Source organism: Choristoneura fumiferana, chromosome 23, assembly GCF_025370935.1.
Source record: "Choristoneura fumiferana chromosome 23, NRCan_CFum_1, whole genome shotgun sequence".
NCBI classification, from domain to species: domain Eukaryota; kingdom Metazoa; phylum Arthropoda; class Insecta; order Lepidoptera; family Tortricidae; genus Choristoneura; species Choristoneura fumiferana.
This window is the reverse complement of record NC_133494.1, coordinates 13,359,810-13,380,395: the sequence shown is the minus strand read 5'-3', so window position 1 is coordinate 13,380,395 and position 20,586 is coordinate 13,359,810. Positions and strand designations below refer to the sequence as shown.

The 20,586-nt window shown below is 40.4% G+C and overlaps 2 protein-coding genes across 2 annotated transcripts; one reads left to right on the top strand and one right to left on the bottom strand.

The window, feature by feature from the left end:
* Positions 1 to 3,146: 3,146 nt before the first annotated feature.
* LOC141440667 (SET domain-containing protein SmydA-8-like) lies at positions 3,147 to 9,349 on the bottom strand. Its single transcript, XM_074105193.1, has 9 exons — positions 9,106 to 9,349; positions 8,461 to 8,668; positions 7,450 to 7,558; positions 6,801 to 6,890; positions 6,237 to 6,361; positions 5,522 to 5,748; positions 4,870 to 5,033; positions 4,300 to 4,492; positions 3,147 to 3,700 (listed from the first exon to the last, which is right to left on the bottom strand). Exons 1-9 carry the CDS (start codon positions 9,236 to 9,238, stop codon positions 3,468 to 3,470), a joined length of 1,482 nt encoding a protein of 493 aa, XP_073961294.1. The 5' UTR covers positions 9,239 to 9,349; the 3' UTR covers positions 3,147 to 3,467.
* A 541-nt stretch (positions 9,350 to 9,890) lies between these two features.
* On the top strand, positions 9,891 to 20,277 carry LOC141441056 (voltage-dependent anion-selective channel-like; the record flags this gene model as incomplete). The annotated part of the gene is given in 7 exon segments (XM_074105680.1): positions 9,891 to 10,140; positions 13,032 to 13,145; positions 15,087 to 15,263; positions 15,625 to 15,788; positions 17,082 to 17,309; positions 18,184 to 18,392; positions 19,842 to 20,277. Coding segments are annotated over 7 exon segments (1,098 nt in total). The 3' UTR covers positions 19,934 to 20,277.
* Between the last annotated feature and the right edge of the window lie 309 nt (positions 20,278 to 20,586).

The window sequence follows — 20,586 nt, the reverse complement described above, 5'->3', positions numbered from 1 at the left end:
TAAATAAGAAAAATCTGAAAATCATATTTTTTCATGATGATCTCACATTGCGTACATTTTTCTTATGAGCTTCGAAGCCTCTGCTATCACTGCATCATAACCCTCTGCTAACATCCCTCGCAGTTAGTTTTCAAATGATGGCATTTTTTAATTTTTTTTGTTACCTATTCATCATCATCAATCATCATCACCACAATCACCATCATCATCACTAATCATCATAATCAGCACCACTCATCACCATCACCATCAATCAGCTCCACAGCCTAAGCAGCGTCCGCTACGCTCTGCTCCACTGCCTCCGCTCCGCTGCCCCTCTCCACAGCCTCCGCTCCGCCAGCCTCCGCTCCGCCAGCCTCCGCTCTGTCAGCCTCCGCTCCGCCAGCCTCCGCTCCGCTAGCCTCTGCTCCGCCAGCCTCCGCTCCGCTCAGCAGCGTCAGCTCCGCTCCGCTACCTCCCCTCTACTTGACTGCTTCTGCTGCAGCCTGCATTGTCTCCGCTCCATCCGTTGCCTCCGCTCCACTCCGTTGCCTCGCTGCCTCTGCTCCGATGCCTCCGCTCTGTTCTCTCCGCTCCGCTCCACTGCCTCCGCTCCGCTCAGCAGCGTCAGCTCCGCTCCGCTACCTCCGCTCTACTTGACTGCCTCCGCTGCAGCCTGCATTGTCTCCGCTCCATCCGTTGCCTCCGCTCCACTCCGTTGCCTCGCTGCCTCCGCTCCGATGCCTCCGCTCCGTTGTCTCCGCTCCGCTCCACTGCCTCCGCTCTGCTCCGCCAGCCTCCGCTCCGCCAACCTCCGCTCCGCCAGCCTTCGCTCCGCCAGCCTCCGCTCCGCTCAGCAGCGTCAGCTCCACTCCGCTGCCTCCGCTCTACTTCACTGCCTCCGCTGTAGCCTACATTGTCTCCGCTCCATTCGTTGCCTCCGCTCCACTCCGTTGCCTCCCTGTCTACGCCCGATCCGGTCCGGTCCGAACAAATATCGATGTACCTATCTCTTATCACGTGCCCAAATGCCAAGTTTCATAAAGAACCATCGATTTATCTTCGACTATGATGATCTTCCATATAAACTTTCATCACCTATTTCACCCCTCACAGGATGAATTTAAAAAAACGCGCGAACAAATATCTATTTATCTCTTATCACGTGCCGAAATGGCAAGTTTAATAAAGATTCATAGATTTATCTTCGATAATGACGACCTTCCATATAAACTTTCATCCCCTATTCCATCCCCTCACAGGTCGTAACTGCCTAAATGCCAAGTTTCATGGTTTTATCTTCGACAGCGACGAACTTCCACCATATAAACTTTCATCCCCTATTTCAACCCCTTAAAGCCTCTTTTTCGTGATAAAAGATAGCCTATGTTCTTTCCCAAGATTCTATCTCTGTACCAATTTTCATCAAAATCGGTTCAGCGGTTTAGGCGTGAAAGTGTAACAGACAGACAGACAGTCAGACAGACAGACAGACAGACAGGGTTACTTTCGCATTTAAGTATAATATTAGTATGGATTAATTGCCTAAATGCCAAATTTCATGGTTTTATCTTCGACAGCGACGAACTTCCACCATATAAACTTTCATCCCCTATTTCAACCCTTAAAGCCTCTTTTTCGCGATAAAAGATAGCCTATGTTCTTTCCCAAGGTCTATTCTATCTCTGTACCAAATTTCATCAAAATCCGTTCAGCGGTTTAGGCGTGAAAGCGTAAACAGACAGACAGACAGACAGACAGAGTTACTTTCGCATTTATAATATTAGTATGGAAGTATGGATTTACTTAAAAAAGAAAGTTGCCGATACATGACTTCTACCCTGTTTGACTTATGGGTGTCAAACGTGGGTGCTCAACAATATAAACAAAAACAAGGTACAGTAAAGGTATGCCACAGGGGTATTGAATTGAGAGATGTATGTTAGGCAAAAAAATAAAAGATAAAGTTCCTAACTCAATTATACCCAAAAATACAAAGGTTTAGGGACGCTTTAGAACACGCCAAAAATTAAAATGGAAATGGGCAGGTCATGTGGCTCGAATGGCGAACACAAAATAGACTAAAATTTCCACTGGCGAAAGGCCCAAAAAGCAAACGTATGAAAGGGAGACCGACGGAACGATGGGCAGATGAGATTGCGAGAGTCGCCGGAAAGGAATGGAGACAAGACGCAGAAGATAGAGATAAATGGAAAGAACTGGAGGAGGCTTTCACCCTATAAGGGGTCCTTAAAACTATACTTTACTTATACAAATTTTTAAATAAATTTACGATCAAATTATTTATGGTAAGCATGGATTATTATTTGAATTTGTAATGAGATTATTTACGATAGATATTTAGCTAATTTAATTGATTATAGGTAAAGAATAAAGCATGAAATTTAATGTAATCATTGATATTATTGTAACATTCTGTTTATTGTATTGGCAATTCAAATTATAATGTTAAATCTATTGGAATGAACATGCATGTATTATTTTTAGTTAGAGCAACGCGGGCTTCCTACGGAAGGGAGTAGCCATTCACCGCGTTCCCTCTGTCAAAGTACAAGCCCAACTGGGCATACGAATTTTATAAAACAAGGCGTGCTCGGATTTCAAACTAGACCGAATCGAGTCGCGCTAGTGAACGCAGCAGTGCTAAAAATGCCAAATTGTTCAGTTTTCTCCTGTAAAAGAGATCTGGGACATCAAGCTTGCAAAAAGATGGTGTTATATTTCACATGTAAGTAAATCGAAGTTATCGTATTATTACTATTAAATACATTTAAACAACAAAGTCGTACATTATTGTCCGATTCGTTTACCAACATCGAGTCCGCTAATCCTTACAAATTTCGGATCGGTCAAGCGATAAATCCGCCTTATCGCCGATGAACAACTTAGTGATATTACTGTGTACACGAATTATTAGTGTATTGGTGGATTATTTATGTGTTAACGTCGTCATTACAGTCAGGTGGCAGTTTTGTTTTTGCATGTAAGTGTGCGGAACTGCACTTGTGTGCACATTTACCCCCCGCAACAAACGCCAGAACTATTTTAAAGGTAATTTACCGCTAAGGCTACTCCCTTCCGGTAGGAAGCACGCGTTGTTCTAAGGTTTTAAGGAATAATAAAAGGCTTTTTATTATTTATTATTATATTATATTTATATAGTAATACATTCAAAGGGTACCTATGATACCCTATTATTAAGGCTTCACTGTTACAATATCCAAAAAACGGGTGCATAATCTTGGTGCATCTTTTGAAAGTCATAATTTTTTTCCCGTCAAAACAGTACACTTTCAGAAAATTTTAAATGGTCATCATGTGGAACACTATATAGGTCAGGGTAGGTTTGTTTTATAACAATTCTGAACAGTTAATGTATTCTGTTTTTTTTTTTTATGACAAACATTATATTATAACTTTCAACAATTATGCGAGCCGATATGGACCCCCAAAAAATAACAAGTGCACTACAAAGAGTCAAGGCTAGCCTGGAGTTGTTCCAAGGACTGTTGCGCTATCTGGCCCGTGATTCCTTCGGGGCTCTGCGGATCCTCTCGCGACAAGATCTTTGAGGCCTCCGCCAGACAAGCGATGGGTTCTTGGAGTCGCTCTTTCAGTTTCTCTTGTGTGATGAGACCTGCGCTGAACTCGCTGCGAGCAAGGAACATGAGAGGTGCGTGTAGTTCGTATAGCATCATACCTGCAACAGACAACGTCATTATTTTCTCAAAAAAATCCGTAAAAGTTGTCATTATTCTTACCATAATATAATATAAAAAAAAATGTTATCTCGCTAGCTCGACAATAATGTCGCATACAAATTGTATTATTGTCGAGTCTCAAACTTTAAAAAAAGTTAAAACGGCCACGGAAATGTTGGCACAACAAAACAGCCAACCTCAATGGTCGGTATCAGTTATTTGTGATGTTTTGGATGATGTTTTTTTTATGTAAAAAGGCGGGAAAGCATAAAAGAGTTATTGGAATAAAATTAAATGTCAAAATATATTTTGAGAAAAAGTTTATTCTAATTTAGAATTCTTCACCATTTTTGAGAAAGCTTTATTTAGTCTCGGCTGGAACAGCAATTGCTGGCATCGTATAAGTTAATTAAACGGACTGCTTTTACTCATACCTACTCACCCGGCAATTGCCTACTTTCATGCTACGACAATAATCTACTATAACGCGCCAACTCGGCCTTCCGCTCCAGCAGCAGGTCGGGCAGCTCGTCGATGCCGTAGCCCGCCACGCGCCCGTAAGCTGCGCCAGCGCATAATGGCCGTTATAACGACTCGCCTCGCATCCTGGTGTCTCCCGGCGCGACGGCGTCCAGCGCAGCCAGCACGAGGCGCGCCAGCTCGGCCTTCCGCTCCAGCAGCAGGTCGGGCAGCTCGTCGATGCCGTAGCCCGCCACGCGCCCGTACAGCTGCGCCAGCGCCAGTTTCAGGGAAAGCAGGAGGGCGTGTCGTGGGTGGAATACGGACTTGTACTGGGAAAGGTGAAGAACGCATTGAAAAAAGAAAGAACAAGAAAGTAACGCCTCAGAAGCACATAATGCACTGTGTTTAGCCTGGGAAGGCAGCATTTGGCCCGACTCTAGCCTAACTCCCATAATCCTGTGGCGGTTCCCCTTGTTTACGCATATTTTTTATGTCATAATCTGTTTACGCATCATATCCAATAAGCCTAATGGGCTTTATGCATAATTTGCGAATTCCGGATATTGTTTAGGCAGAACATGACGTACGTATAATTTAGTTACGTAAAGTAAATTTCGGCAAGTTTAGTTAGACAGACAGACAGACATAGCGGTCAAACTTATAACACCCCTCTTTTTACGCCGGGGGTTAAAAAACGGAGGATTACCTTTTTAAGGGTGGCCTCCCTGGTCTCTATGGCCTGCGCGCCGGGCTCCAACGCGTCCAGCTGGTCCACCTCGGCCTGCACGACGGCCAGCAGCTTGCGCATCGCCGCGCTGCTCGTCTTAAAGCCGCAGTTTTTGTCCGTGCACTGCCAGGCTGCCTCGCTGTCTGTACACCGAAAACACGAGTTAACATTAACACCTTCCCTGAACTGGGTAAAATAAAAACAATTTGCTCACCCGCGACCTTATGATAGCTACGTACCTACTCCTGCGCTATATGCAACAAATGTACGAACATCTCCTCAACCTCCACACTGTAAGAACACACACAAATCACACAAACCCAACTATTACCATCACATTACACTGATGCGTTTCGAACTCAACCAGAGCTCATCCTTAAAGCAACACAACCGTTCACTTGCTACCAGATGTTACGCACTTCCCTCTGGAACATCTGGTAGCATTCAATCAGTCAGTAAACACGCGTCGGATGGCATCACATTTTCCATTCATATGAAAAAATATTATTATTTAGTGTTAAATGTCAAAACGGCTGTCGATGGGTCCTGCAGCAGAGACCACGATAAATGCGAACTTTTCCAATATTAAAATCGATGTAAAACCATCTGTACAATTTGTAGTGAAGTTTACCCAATGGATTAGTCGCGAGTATGACCCCGTTGTCGCACTTGCTGCATTTGAGGGTGCTGAGATGCGAGCCGAGCTCCGTGGGGTCGGCGCAGCGCGGGCAGTCGCACCAGAAGAACTTGGACTCCAACAGGAAGTCGCGCCGCGTCAGCGTCGGGGACAGCACGTGCGTGTAGCAGAGGTGGAGGGGCTGGCCTGCTTTGATGGAGGTTGCTGCTCGCACTTGCACTCTAAACAAAAAGTACCAAACATAATTGTGGAACCTCGTCGGGCCTAATTGGTAGACATTTACTTAAAATGCTTTGAGCAAAAATAAAAAATAAAAACCAGCGGATGTTTACTTACTATTGCTGGACTAGTTAAATTCTACCACCATCAGTGTAGACACCTTAGGTGATGTCTGAAACCTGTCACGGCTGAGGTTACGAAGCTTCCTCTTGTTAGTGCTTGTTATCGAACCAGTAGCACGGTACGGAGAACAGATAGCCTTTGGAACCGAAAAGTTCTCAAATGGAGACCGCAGATCGGCAAGCGCAGTGTATGCCGTCTACCAACGAAATGGACGGATGACCTGGTTAAAGCCGCAGGTTCACGGAGGATGCAGGCTGCAAGCAACTAGAGGTCTATGGGAGGCCTATGTCCAACAGTGGAAGTCCGACGGCCGATATATGGCATATGATCATGAGCAAGTATAAGGCAACGTGTCAGGTTGACTCACTGATAGTCATCCTGCAGTATTGTGTGGACAATGTTGGGCACGCAGCTGTGGGCGGCGATCGCGAGTCGCGGGTACACGGCCCGGATACTGAACCCGCCGCGCGAAGGGATCTCTACCGCGTTCACCTGAAACCGCCCGCAATGGTCCAGTACAAGATAATACACTATGCAATGTATGTGTCAGGCTTGTAATTTTGAGGAAACAGAATTGCGTGCCAGGGAACCCATCCACAATCAATTTCACGTAGTTTATTTGCCAGATGTAATGAACATCTTAATGGCGATAAGGTTGTACCCTCGTACGTGATTCAGTTTCTCCGACTGGTGGTACTTCGCTTAATCTCACGCAGCAAGTGAGACTTCTTTGGTCACATTGATGCCTGACTGGAGTAAGTAGTACTCGTAGATTTGTAGAACGTAGATCTTACTCTGTTCTTGACCTTCTAGTATAACCTTCAATAAGTTCAGTAGGGTCGGAAAGATAATTGCGGGTTGGTCATTATAAAGCGGTTTTTTTTAAATCTGAATTGTAAGGAGGATTAATACTTAATAGGTAGTTTCTTACCTCTAGGATTCCACAGACCTGCTGCACTAGCTCTTTGTCAAAGCGGTCACCGAGGCGGCAGTGCTCCAAGAGAAATGTCACCACGTTCACCTAATCAAAGAAGGCAACTAAGTTTCTTGATGAAAATTAAGTGAAATCCAACTCGAATGGTCATATAGGCGCGCTTGCATTGGGTCCATATATAGGCGTATATTTGCCGGGTAGGCCGTGCCCACCCCAGTATGGTCCAGTGCCCACCCAAGGTTGTTTGGGCTACCAATTCAAAATTCTATAATACTTACTGATATCTTCACACAAAAATCATGCAAGTCAGGGGCAGGCCTCCCCTGAAAAATAACCCTAGATAGATACCCCAATGATTGGGTCAGTTCCGGGAGGCAGAGATGGTTTGCACCGCAGAGCGCGCCGCCAGCCCCAGAGCATGCATGCATGCATGCCTATATATATGATGGTTAGTTATAGCTAGCTCACTAACCATTCGAGGTGGACTTCACTTAATTTTCAACTAAAAATAATCTGAAAATTTGGAGTTTCGAGCCGAAAGCAGCAAGCACCTAGATATGTGTAACAAATTGAATGAGTCCCGGATTTAGCTGCCCTATCTCCAACAGTGGACGTCTGACGGCTGATATGATGATTGCTGACTGACCTGGTCGGCGGTCCAGGTGGGTCGCGCTTGCCGCTCGGTTGTATGCGTCTCCATGGGCGCCAGCTCGGAGGCCCAGCGCTCTGGGTTGCTCTCCTTGGCTAACAGCAACCTGCAAAAAATTATAGGAGTTGGAAATTATCAGTGACGTAAGCATGCTGTTATATTTGAGCGTGCGGTAGGTTCTTTCGGGCAAGACGCAGTGTTGCCACGTGTTCGGTATTCTACCGAACCGTAATCGGTCTACGTACTTCGTCATGTGTTCGGTAATTCGAAAAAGTGCAAGTCCGAAATGATGGGCGGTATCGGCCGGTGATAATATTAATTTATTTAGGCTCCCAACTGATTTACTATGTTTTTCTAGTACCCTGAATGGTGCGTAGTTCAACTGGTCGGTATGCATTTGGAAGCTATAGTGTGGTGTATCGTTGGACGGTCTTTTAAAACTTAAACCATTATTGTTGCCAAGACGATTTTTCGATTCAGTGATCTGTTTGCGATTATACTCAACTTTAAAAGTGCAAATTTTCATTAAAGTCGAGCGTCCCCCCCCCCTTTAACTGTTGGGTAGAAAATTAAAAAAAAATCAGGATGGTAGTAAAGATATCAAATTTACAAGGAAAATTATAACGGCTAAGATTGCTTGAGAATTATAAGTTGTTTAAAAGTAAATAGCAGCCTATAAGGTATAAAATATAAAATACACCTATATTGACTAGGAAGATTTAGTACACAATACGAAATCCTTAGAAAAATATTACTTACTTATTTTTATTTCTTACTTTTAATTTGATAAAACTGAGGTGTTTCAGATGACATTCGGTATACAGACAGTTTGAGTCCCGCGGGGAAGGAAATTAAGTTTTTATCCTGGTAAATTGCATAAGTAGTTCCCGCGGGATAGCGAGAAACGAAATCTACGCGGATGGAGAATAAATAAAATTTAGAAAAATTTGGGACCCCAATTTCTTTTTTGCACCAGGGTACCGGGTTACCAGTGGCTGTAAGTCTGACCTGAGTGGAGTGATGCAGTCGAGCTGCGGCGCGCTGGCGGTCCAGTCGTCGGGTGGCTGGAAGCGCACGCGCGCCCTTGCGAACACGGCGCACTCGGCCGCGTGCGCCGGCGCCGCCGCGCACTCCGCGCCGCACGCCGGCCAGCCGCAGCGGGCGCACAGCGACTCCGCCACGGGGCAGTAGCAGCCCAGGCAGAGGGGCGGGCTGTCTGCAAATACATGACAATACTTTTCACAAACCTTTTTGATGATTGTACGCAACCCTAAAAACAATTGCTTCTACAACCCTAACGAATCGTTTCGTCTTTCACCGGATATTAGTCCGACGTTCCGGATCTGCTATAGGATCTCCTTGTTGATAGAAAGAAATGCGACACGGGCAGCGATACAGCCAGACGATACGTGAGTAATTCGGTTTTAATTGGGTATGTCAATCATTGACGTAGTTTTCAGTTGAGTTGATTTTGAGAACTTAACTTTAACTCAGGAATAACCAGTAACAGTTATCAATAGATAGAACTTTAGGAGTGGCAGGAATATTGCATTAGGTATATATAGTTTAGTATAAATATAAAACTATTTCGCGACGCATCCCTACTTAATAAAATATAATTAACAATATTGGAGTATCATCGTCCTTTTTTACCTGGTTTGGGGCCGTAAGCGAAAGGTTTGTCCGTAAATATCAATTCTCCGCTTTCTATATCCTTATTCGCCGTTAAATACCGGCCGTACTTATCGTTCCGAGCCACGTCGTACGAACACACGTCCTGCGCCATGGTAATTAGTAAAAACTAGTTAAAAGTTAAATTCACAGCGCGCGAAGTTTATTTCGCGAGAATGCTTACAATGCCGACAGATCCCAGCAGACTGGTCTGATGAAGAGTTCATAACATATGTACCCGATTGGTTGGCTATAATAAGCCACCATCGACCATTCGAGATTCGTCGGGAACTCGGTCGCTCCGGATTGCGTTTATTTACGTTTGTTATTTTGATTATGCTTTTGTTTTCGATGCTAGCTTTAGGTAACATTTTACGAGTCACAGACAGATCAGAGTGAAGGAGCGTGATTTCTACCCAGTCCAGTTTTTATACCATTCTCCTATTACCTAACTATTCGCATACTAGGCCTTATACGGTAGGTACCCGGTAGGTCATTCCAAGAATTGTAAATCAATGATGCTTCGAAAACTAGGTCGGTCTATCCACCTATTGTATAAGACCCCCGGATAACGGAGCTACGAAGTATTTGTGACTTCTACGATGTATTTAACTGTTGACTGTTGTTATTTTTAAAGGAAACGTTTTAGTTTAGAAGAGTTATGAAATTTATGATGCCTATTTATTGTAGTTGTTAAGGCCAATTTTAAGGAAAGTTAATTCAAAACTTTCATCTTGCTGCTTACGAAGTTACCCTAAATTTAATAAAAAAAAAAACAACGTAGCCTAATAGATTCCCTGTATTAATTTTGAAAATCTATATTGATTTTCTTGTCATTTACATAATTGTCATAAAAAAATTACAACCGTAGATATACAATTTATTTAATGCATTTTCTTTAATATGTCAATTTTGGAGTATTTATATAGCTTGGTAGACACTAATAATGTATTTGTATTTTGGGGATTTCCAAAAGTTGCCGCACTTACATACGAAAAGAAACCATGTTTGCGGAATGTAAGTATCTTGTCGCACTAAATTTCTATTTTTTTAAATATTACCGAGTAACGTAAGGCTCTGTAAAATACAGTAGATATACTGAAAAATATCCGCTTGGTAAAGTATCTACTTTTAAACTTTCGATAAAACTACCCAAAAGATTCGTCCTTCACACTGTCTGAAGGAAAACATGCAATGACCGAAGCTGCTTGCCAAAAATCTTTTTTTTCCATCGCCTTTAACGTACTTTGCCAAGAACAAAATTTCGGAATGTTACGTTACGGGTGGGGCTCCCATGTATCTAACTATTTGTAGTTTATGTTGTACATGATAAATAAATAAATATCATGGGACAATTCACACCAATTGACCTAGTCCCAAAGTAAGCTTAGCAAAGCTTGTGTTATGGGTACTAAGCAACGGATAAATATAATTATATAGATAGATACATACTTAAATACATATTAAACACCCAAGACCCGAGAACAAACATTCGTATTTTTCATACAAATATCTGCCCCGACACGGGAATCGAACCCGGGACCTCAAGCTTCGTAGTCAGGTTCTCTAACCACTAGGCCATCTGGTCGTCTAAATATGATAAGTAGATGAAGTAGGTAACATACAAGGTTTTAATTAAATAACTGAAAACCAGAAAGTAGTTTCGTCAGAATCGAGAGTAGAATCGATTACACTATGTTTTAAATTAGGTTGTGTTTGTGTTTTTAAATCCCTTTTTTATTGTGCCCGGTCTAAAAGTTACGACTGCAACAGGCGCCAATTAAATGTTTTAGCAAAGTTGCATACTATTTTTTATTTTAATAATTTGATACTGGCCGGTTTGCTGTCACTGTGTATTTTTCTGTTTTTCTTCTAAAAACGTCAAAGCGCAACCGACAAATACTAATTATGAGTGTAGAGTTAGAAATGAAGTAGAATTACTGAATTAGCAAAATCACAGAATAACTAATAGTACTGCCCGCAAAACACACGAATATCTTTTAAAATAATGAAGGTATTAAAAAATAAATGCAATCGACTAACTTAAAATGAAAAATATAATTTTTGGGGTGTCTGAGGTTTTCTTATTTAAGTAGTAGGAATGGCCCGAACATTCGTTTTATATTCGGTATTTGGCATATTCGGCAGGTTTACCGAATATTCGTATTCGGCTAAATCACCGAATGTTCGGCAAGGTGGCAAAGCTCATACATGGCTCAATACAGTAAAAACTCTTCTTTTTACTGTATGAGCCATGTATGAGATGGGTGTTAAATATGTTATTTTTGTGAGGTACATTGAGGCTTTATGTTTTTGTTGACACTGTAGCTTTATTTCCAATAACAGCAGATAAAACTGGCCAAGAGCGTGTCGGACACGCCCGAAATAGGGTTCCGTAGCCATTACGAAAACATTAAGTAATATTTTTCCAAGGATTTCGTATTTTATACGGAATCTATAGTAGTTTAGGTATATTTTATACCTTAGGCTGCTATTTAATCTTAATCTACTAATAATTCTCAAGTAAACTTAGCCGTTATAGTTTTCCTTGAAAGTTTGATATATTTACTACCACCCTGAATTTTTTCAAATTTTTCCACCCACCGGTTTAGATTTTACAGGGGGGGGGGAGGACGCTCGATTTTAATGAAAATTTGCACTTTAGTTGAATATTTCGCAAAAAAATCACTGAATCGAAAAATCGTCATAGCAAACCTCTAATGGTTTTAAAATACTTATCCAACGATACCCCACACTATAGGGTTGGACGAGAAAAAAAAAATCACCTCCACTTTACGTCTATGGGAGGTACCCTAAAAAAATTTATTTATCTATTTTTTATTGTACCATTTTGTCGGCATAGTTTACATATATATATTCGTGCAAAACTACAGCTTTCTAGCATTGATAGTCCCTGAGCAAAGCCGCGGACGGACAGACAGACAGACAGACATGGCGAAACTATAAGGGTTCCGTTTTTGCCATTTTGGCTCCGGAACCCTAAATAAAATGATTATTAATTAAAAACAAAATATAAAGTACCTGTTTTGAGATTTAATGAAGCAAGTTTTTTTGTTTAAGTCAAGAGTTGCATGATTAAATATTTCAACAAAAATTAATCGTAGGTAATTCTAGTTTCTACTTAGGAATCAATTATGCCGAATGTTCGTATTTGGTGAAACCCATGGTCGGTCCATCTCTATTATTTAGAGTAACCGCTTTGCCTGCGACTTCGCCGGGATTAAGCCGTAGGATGGTAGGGAATAGGGAACTAAATCATTATATACAGTCAAGGGCAAAGATATCGACACGGCCAAAGTTACAAAAATATGTATACACGACTCTATGCACTTAACATTAAGACCGTGTATACATATTTTTGCAACTTTTGGCCGTGTCGATATCTTTGCCCTTGACTGTACTACTCCGTTCTGCGTAAGATACTACTATAAACTGAGAATGTCGCTTATAACATTCTCTAGGCTCGACACAGATTGGATGTTAATATTAACGGTCTGCATCGGATTTTGATGTGTACCCCAGGTACAGCCACCAGGATTAATATCTGCCACAGCAGAGCTTGCAAAAATATATGACACGTCCTTCTTGGCCCTAGAAATAGAGTCGTATCAGATATTTATGCACGCTTGCTGTGTCAGATATTGGTGCTGCTGACTGTACCTATTGGTGCGTCAAGACTAAAATTTTCGTTGGGAAATAAAAGGGGCAGGTAACGAGCATAGCCCAATTGGGTCACTAGATGGTATGTAAGAGATTACAGCCGTCCATATACATACATCCGTAACAAGGGAGGATTGCGTTCACTTCAAGCCCGATTATGACGAATTGATGACCTGGAAAAGCTCTGTGGTTAATAAGAAAGTAAGGATGTTTCATACCCTGTTCAGGATGGATCGTTGAGTGAGATGACGATTTGCTTGGACGATGATGGACAACGGGTGCCGTGTCCCGGCGACGACAGCCGTGACAGCGATGATGGCGGGGAAAGCGAATCCGGGAGCGTAAGTTTTTAACAAGTAAAAAAAGTTTTAGTACTTATCACAAATCACGAAAAAGTGTACCTGCTGTCCATGGGCAATTTAAATAATGCAAACTTGACTATAACTGCTGACAAATAATTATCATGTAGCAGCCTACCTTACCTAAAAAGAATAAATTAAGAAAACCGGAGAAAAAATAGTACATTGTGTCTTAAGGGTGGTAAATAAGGAATTACGAACGAGAGTCTATTAGGAGCCTGAAGTCGAAGACTGAGGGTTTTAATGAGTCGATTTTCGTAATTCTAGTACCGCCCGTGCGATATACAATGTTTTTCATCACATTTGCGAGTAAAATTGTATATTTGTAAAATAAAACTAATATTTTTTTTCAAAAATTGCCGATACCGCTGCCTGCGCTCTTGGCAGCGCCAGCTGCCCGCCGCCCTCCCGCACGCCAGCATGAGCAGCACGCCATGCAGTAACAGACTCATTTACCGACCTTGGGCTTCATGACAAGAAAATCAGTACGGGCAATGACTCATTTACCGACCACGGGTTTCATGACAAGCACATTACGGTCGAGGGTTTTATTTGGGGGGTTGCAAGCAAGGTAGAGTGCGTGTTACGACACTTTTTACGAGCAAGTGTGATGAAAAATAATTTAAATCCCTGTAATGAATGCACAAATAAATCTTTTGTAGCTGCACTAGATATCTCCCTATATATACTGTAGTCTTTGCTAGATACCTATTCTATTCATAATAGCGCGCCAATTTTAATAACTTTTTTAAGTTATGCTTACTTGTAAAAATTCATTAAAAATAATTGTAATTAAATTTAAAATATTATTTGTTTATGTAACTGTGCAATTATTTTAATAAATTGTTATTAAAAGTTTAATTAAACGTGTGCACTGACTTATACTTGAGACGTTGACGTCAAACTGCAGCAGTGTCGTTATAGAACTTTTTGTTAATAACCTACTTTTACTACAATATTTTTTTTCAACTATGACTTACTAATCTTTCATGATAATTATTTTCAAGATTTGTTTTAGCATTATTTATTGTGATAATGCATTAAAATTGGGAAAAATATATAAAAAGAAACTGCGAAGAACACATTTTCCGGCGTGAAATAGTATGACAGCGCGCTCTGTCGATAATTTCAGTAACCTTAAATTTGTCTTGTGGTGCGGTGCAGGAGGTTCCTCTTTATTCGGCAATTTTTATTGCCTGATTTCACGTTTTCTATTCCCATTTGTGACTAAATTAAAACCGCAGTGAGTATTATTTTACAAAGAATTCAATATTTATCTTAAGTTTGTTCCTGGGTGCTAAGGAAATAGAATATATAGTTTAGGTTAAAATATTCACTTTCAGCCGGTTTTAATGGAGAAGTATCGACGTCACCCTAAGAATATTCTGATTTATTTTAATAGATTTCTATTTCCGTCTCTTTAATCCATATGATTTTGGTGTTAAATACCGATTTCGTCTTTTAAATTTTGTCATGATTTGTGATGCTGCGATTGAATGATTCGAGGGATCGGAAACGTCAGTAGAGGTTGAACGACGCATGTGATTTCCAGCTCGATGCAAGTTTCGGCACCACTATGAAGGTCAAGGCCGAAAGGTGTGTCTCGCAGGAGCATTAACATGGATGTTCAGAATACTGCAACATTTTACGCTGAAACCCTTCCTTACCTGAGTGTTATGTAATACTAATACTGAACGCGGATTGTAAATAGTTTGCAAAGTCGAGCCCGACCCTGACACAGCTGGCACTGATTGTTAAATTTGTGACTTATCCCTTGTGCTAGTTATTATCAGCTCTAAATCTTAAGGTCATGTGACAGATTAGGCTCTTAATTTGTTCTTTTAATTAAGTGATGTTTTTAAAATTAACAGTACTGTAACTGATTCTTTCAGAGTTTGGTCCTTAACATCCTTTACTTTACAGATGGCGGCTGAAGCTGGCTCCTCCCCTCCCCCATACTATGCCGATCTTGGCAAGAAGGCCAATGATGTGTTCGGCAAGGGCTACCACTTTGGTGTGTTCAAACTTGACCTGAAGACTAAGAGTGAATCTGGAGTAGAATTCACCAGCGGAATCACCTCCAACCAGGAGAGTGGAAAGGTACGAGAATCATATGTCATAATTTACATAATTCAGCCCTTTTTTTAATTTACTCATTCAGGAAAATCTAGTGGTTTCCTGAATAAATAATAATAGTGTCATTGCCAAGGGCTTCCAATTGGGTGTTTTAAAAGTCAACTTGAAGACTAAAAGCAAATCTGGAGTCACTTTCACTTGTAAAATAACCTCTAACGTGAAGAATGGAAAGGTAAGATCATTAGAAAGTGCTGTTTTGTTTTATCAAATCATTACTAAAATTATCAGTCATTAAAAATTCCTTAAAATTCCTTATTTTCATTTTATTGATATTACTTCATCAATATTTAATTAAAACAAACTTATTCAAGGATTATATTCGCAGGTTTTTGGCAGCCTTTCGTCCAAATTTGCCGTGAAAGACTACGGCCTGACATTCACAGAAAAATGGAACACCGACAACACACTTGCCACCGACATCACCATCCAGGACAAAATTGCGAAGGGCCTTAAGCTTACTTTGGAGGGAACTTTCGCACCACAGACCGGGTAAGACATCCCCTGTTACTTATATTGCAGTTCTAAACAAAAAGAAAAGATAATAGTAGATTGTTGCATCAAGCAGAAAGTTATATTGCACCGAGTGCCGATTTGGAGCCCGAGCGTGAGCAAGGGCTTTAAAAAGCACGAGGGCAATATAAATTACTTAATGCGAGGTGCATAATTTGCTTTTCTTTCAACTATTACAGGAATAGTAGACGAAAAAAAACTTATGCTAAACAATTAATAGGAAACAAATGTCACTAGCACTCGATGATTCCATTTTTGTAAGTTTACATTTGCACTCTCAAAAAATGTCCACGGAAAATTCGCAAGGTTCCCGCCAATTTTTTTTATTTTTATTTCTTACTTTTTTTTGGCACAGTTTTTATTAGGGTACCTTCCATAGACTTAAAGTGGGTGTGATTATTTTTTTCTCGTCCAACCTTGTAGTGTGGGGTATCGTTGGATAGGTCTTTTAAAATCATTAGGGGTTTCTAAAACGATTTTTCGATCTAGAGATTTGTTTGCAAAATATTCAACTTTAAAGTGCAAATTTTCATTAAAATCGAGCGTCCCCCGCCTCTAAAATCTAAACGGGTGGGTGGAAACATTTGAAAAAATTCAGGATGGTATTAAGTATATCAAACTTACAAGGAAAACTATAACGGTTAAGTTTTCTTGAGAATTATTAGTAGTTTAAGAGTAAATATCAGCCTAAGGTATAAAATATACCTAAACTTGGAATATTCCGTACAAAATACGAAATCCTTAGAAAAATATTACTTAATTTTTTCGTAATGGCTACGGAACCCTATTTCGGGCGTGTCCGACACGCTCTTGGCCGGTTTTTTTTTTTAAACAACAATTTTCGTATACAATCTGTCAAATTTCATAGGACCATCAGGTTGACCAATCTAACACTAGACTTTTTTACACTATGCATGCTAATATTATAGCAAAAATACTTGTGTTACCTCTTTAGTGGTGCAATTAAAAAAAATGAAAAACAATGCAATAAAGGATTTTCATACATTTTTTCTGCTCTAGAGCAGAAAAGTCCCGCTTTGTGCTGGGTATTTAGTGCGGTTATGATGAAATTAAAGCATAGTTGGAAGAAAAGATATTATTCCCATCAATATTACACCATTTTGGCCTTCACAGCACCATTTAGTGTAGCTTTAAAATAATAGTATCATAAATCAATTGCTAAAAGATCTAACATTCCTTCCAAAGTCTACTTTTGTGCATTAAATAAAACAAGGCTCCACCAATAAACTACAATGTCCTCTTCTATTTCAGGAGCAAGACTGGTAAACTAAAGACATCCTTCGCCAATGACACCGTTGCTATTAACACCAACTTGGACCTGGACTTGGCTGGACCCATCGTAGATGTTGCTGCTGTGCTGAAGTACCAGGGCTGGCTCGCTGGTGCAAACACACAGTTCGACTCACAGAAGACCAAGTTTGCCAAGAACAACTTTGCCTTCGGTTACCAGACCAAAGACTTCAACTTGCATACCAATGTGTAAGTAAAATAATTTGTTTCTTCCTGCCATTCAAGTACCAGTCACAAAATGATTTTCATGAGACAAATTACACTTTGTTCTCTTTCATTTACATTTTCAGGAGACTAGCATATAACTGATTACTTACTGCTTTTACTGCAGTGGCTTAGACTTGTATTGATTTTATGATATTACATAAGCATCTGACATAAAGAAGGATGTTCCTTGTAATATGAACTAGTTTTATCCAGTGCACACTCAAATGACTTTGGCCTTAATATTGCTCTCCATTGTTCTCTAAATATGCCATAATACGCTACTTAAGACATTGTGACGTGTGCTTTTCATGCATATTATTACTAAAGTCTCTGGACATTATGTAAGAGATATCTATCCTGAGATTGTTCTTAGGAAGTAGTGCCAATCTTCTTTATTATTTAGATTTATGAACTATTAGGATTTCATAAAGCGAAGGAGATGTTAAATCATGCTCCAGTTTCTATAATATTACATAAATTGCAGACTACTATAAAATCAATAATGTTATCAAGAATATAAAACTATAATATAATATACTGAGTTGATGCCTAAGTAGGCCTAGTACTTAGGCAACATTTGAGTGGCATATTCTCTTAATGCAGTTCTTAAAGAGTTGATCAAACAATAATTAAAGAATTCAGAGTGTTACTTTGGGGACACCATATCAATGTACAGGAGAAATGACAAATGCAATTGAGGTTTCCACACTGAACAAGCCATCTCATTCTCCAGCTAGTTTTTCATTTAATTTTGCACCCTGTGCCAAAAAAAATCTGCTTTTCCAATGTGGACAGGGTAATGAGAATATTTTCCTTTTCCACAATTTGTACAATAACATTTTGGTTGTTGGTCCAGTGACAACGGCAAAGACTTCGGCGGCTCGATTTACCAGAAGGTGTCTGAGAAGCTAGACTGCGGCGTGAGCATGAAGTGGTCGGCGGGCTCGGCCGACACGCTGTTCGGAGTCGGCGCCAAGTTCGCGCTTGACGCCGACACGTCGCTGCACGCCAAGATCAACAACAAATCGCTCATCGGCCTTGGCTACCAGCAGAAGCTGCGTCCAGGTCAGTTATACTTTCATACTCACAATACATGGCTCATCATCATCGTCATATCAGCCGTAGGACGTCCACTGTTGGACATACGCCTCCTCACTATGGAGGTCTATACCTCCAGTTGCTGAATACATGGCTCTGAAGTGTTTCAGCCTCCGTAGCCCGAGTATTACGAAAACCTAAGAAATAAATGTCCAACTAAATGGAATTTCAATTCTGAAATCACATACCACACCACACATGGTGGTGGTGATGGGGATTTTAAGTTGGACATAACATATTATTATATGTATTAGTTGATTTTCGTAACACACGTGAAACGGCGTTGGAAACGCTTCAGAGCCTCATGCATGCCACATACAAAAGAATCACATACTTTCATTTGGTTGGAATGTTATAAGAATCATCTTATAAGACATGCATTAAGGAGTTCAAAATTGGTCACAGTCTAGACTCTAGACAGTGACTGTAGAAATATACTTGACTAGCTGTTGTTAGATCTGCAACACACATGCCGGTTGTTAAAAAATAAACAAGGTTAATCTGGTATAGTGTAAAATTAAACGCAATACATATTTGTCATGTACATAAGACACTGTTTACCAAACAGCGTTTTAAAAAGGGCGTTGTTGTTTTTATTACGCTGTGTATTGTGTTCGGCGCATTATCCCACTACAGTATACGCTTAGTGCGAGTTGTTTTGACATGACAGACCATATTATTATGTAGACAATTAAATATTAACTTTTAACTCTGATAGAGCCTAATTGATGTGTATTTACTTCTCGAAACATGCAACGGGAAAAAGAAATCAACCATAAAATCGCCATTTGACCTCTGACCTTTGGAACTTATTCGAAGCTTGTAAAGTCTGTATCTTTATTATAACAGACTGGATACTATTAACATACTGCAACAATCAGATAAGTTATTTTTATCAGCAACACTAAAACCCTTTTACTACAATTAACAACACTTATTTCTGTACTGATAATAATATTCAGTTATCAATGTTTGATGTAATTTTACTTTCATTTGCACAAACAGATAATGAAGATACTTATTTAACAGCAAACATGCAATTAGTCTTGAATAAAATTAAAAGCGAAAGTCAATAATCTAAGACATTGAAGAAAACACTAGATAAGATTCTAGATCCATCCATCATATCGTGTAACATGTTCTAGACAGTTGTTTTTCAATACGCTACTCACCGCTATCTCGAATCGTACGATTTTGCTCCTGATTTATCTCGGTTGTGGCGTGTTATATAATGACGGTATAATGATGACGCTTAGCCTACATTGTGTCAAACGCGTCTGTGTATGACGTTTCCGCAAAAAAAAGGAAAAAATTGCGATCCGGTCTGCCCCGCCGCCCTGCGTCAATGATGGTGTTTGAGAGTTTAGTTGACATTCTGTTATAGACTGTGTTACATGTGCGTAATGTTTGTTGCAGGCGTGACCCTGACGCTATCGGCGGCCATCGACGGGCAGAACTTCAACGCCGGCGGCCACAAGGTGGGCGTCGCCCTCGAATTGGAGCCCTAAGCGTCTGCCTCTTGACTTGTAGATACATAATGCCACTACAACTGTTATATAATAATAGAAAACGAAGCGTATAGAAAAATCAAGTTTCAATCAATTAGTATTGTCGAGCGTTCTGCCTGTTAGCGTAGAACGCGCCTGGCCGGTCCTCACTCCGGACGAACGCTCTTAGGTATTATGTATGTCTAAGCACGCGACATTTAATGCATCCCTATTTAACTGCTCTAAACAATTGTATTGTGCAAATTACGTGAAACGCGTAAGTCCGTATCGTCTTGTAAATAAGCACCTATGGTGTGTTACCCTATTGATTGTGAATTAAATGAATAGTCTGTTGGAATCACCGATCGATTGTTTCATTAGCCCCGTATCCTTAAGTTTCTGACCGGTCCTGGTTTATCCCGATCCTGCATAGTGACTCAGTAGTGAAATAGGTTCTTTTGAAATGTAAGATTTTATATTTTAATTTTTTTCATAATCTGTCCGATTTTGATTATTTAAATGTTTAATAAAGCTATTTAAATAAATAACCATTCCTTATTTATTTTATTATGAGTAACAAGTTGTATGCGCCTAGCGCAATGTATGACATTCCACGAGCACGAGCTTTGCTCGGGCTAAAACTCGATAATAAGCGTTTTCCCAGAGACAAGACC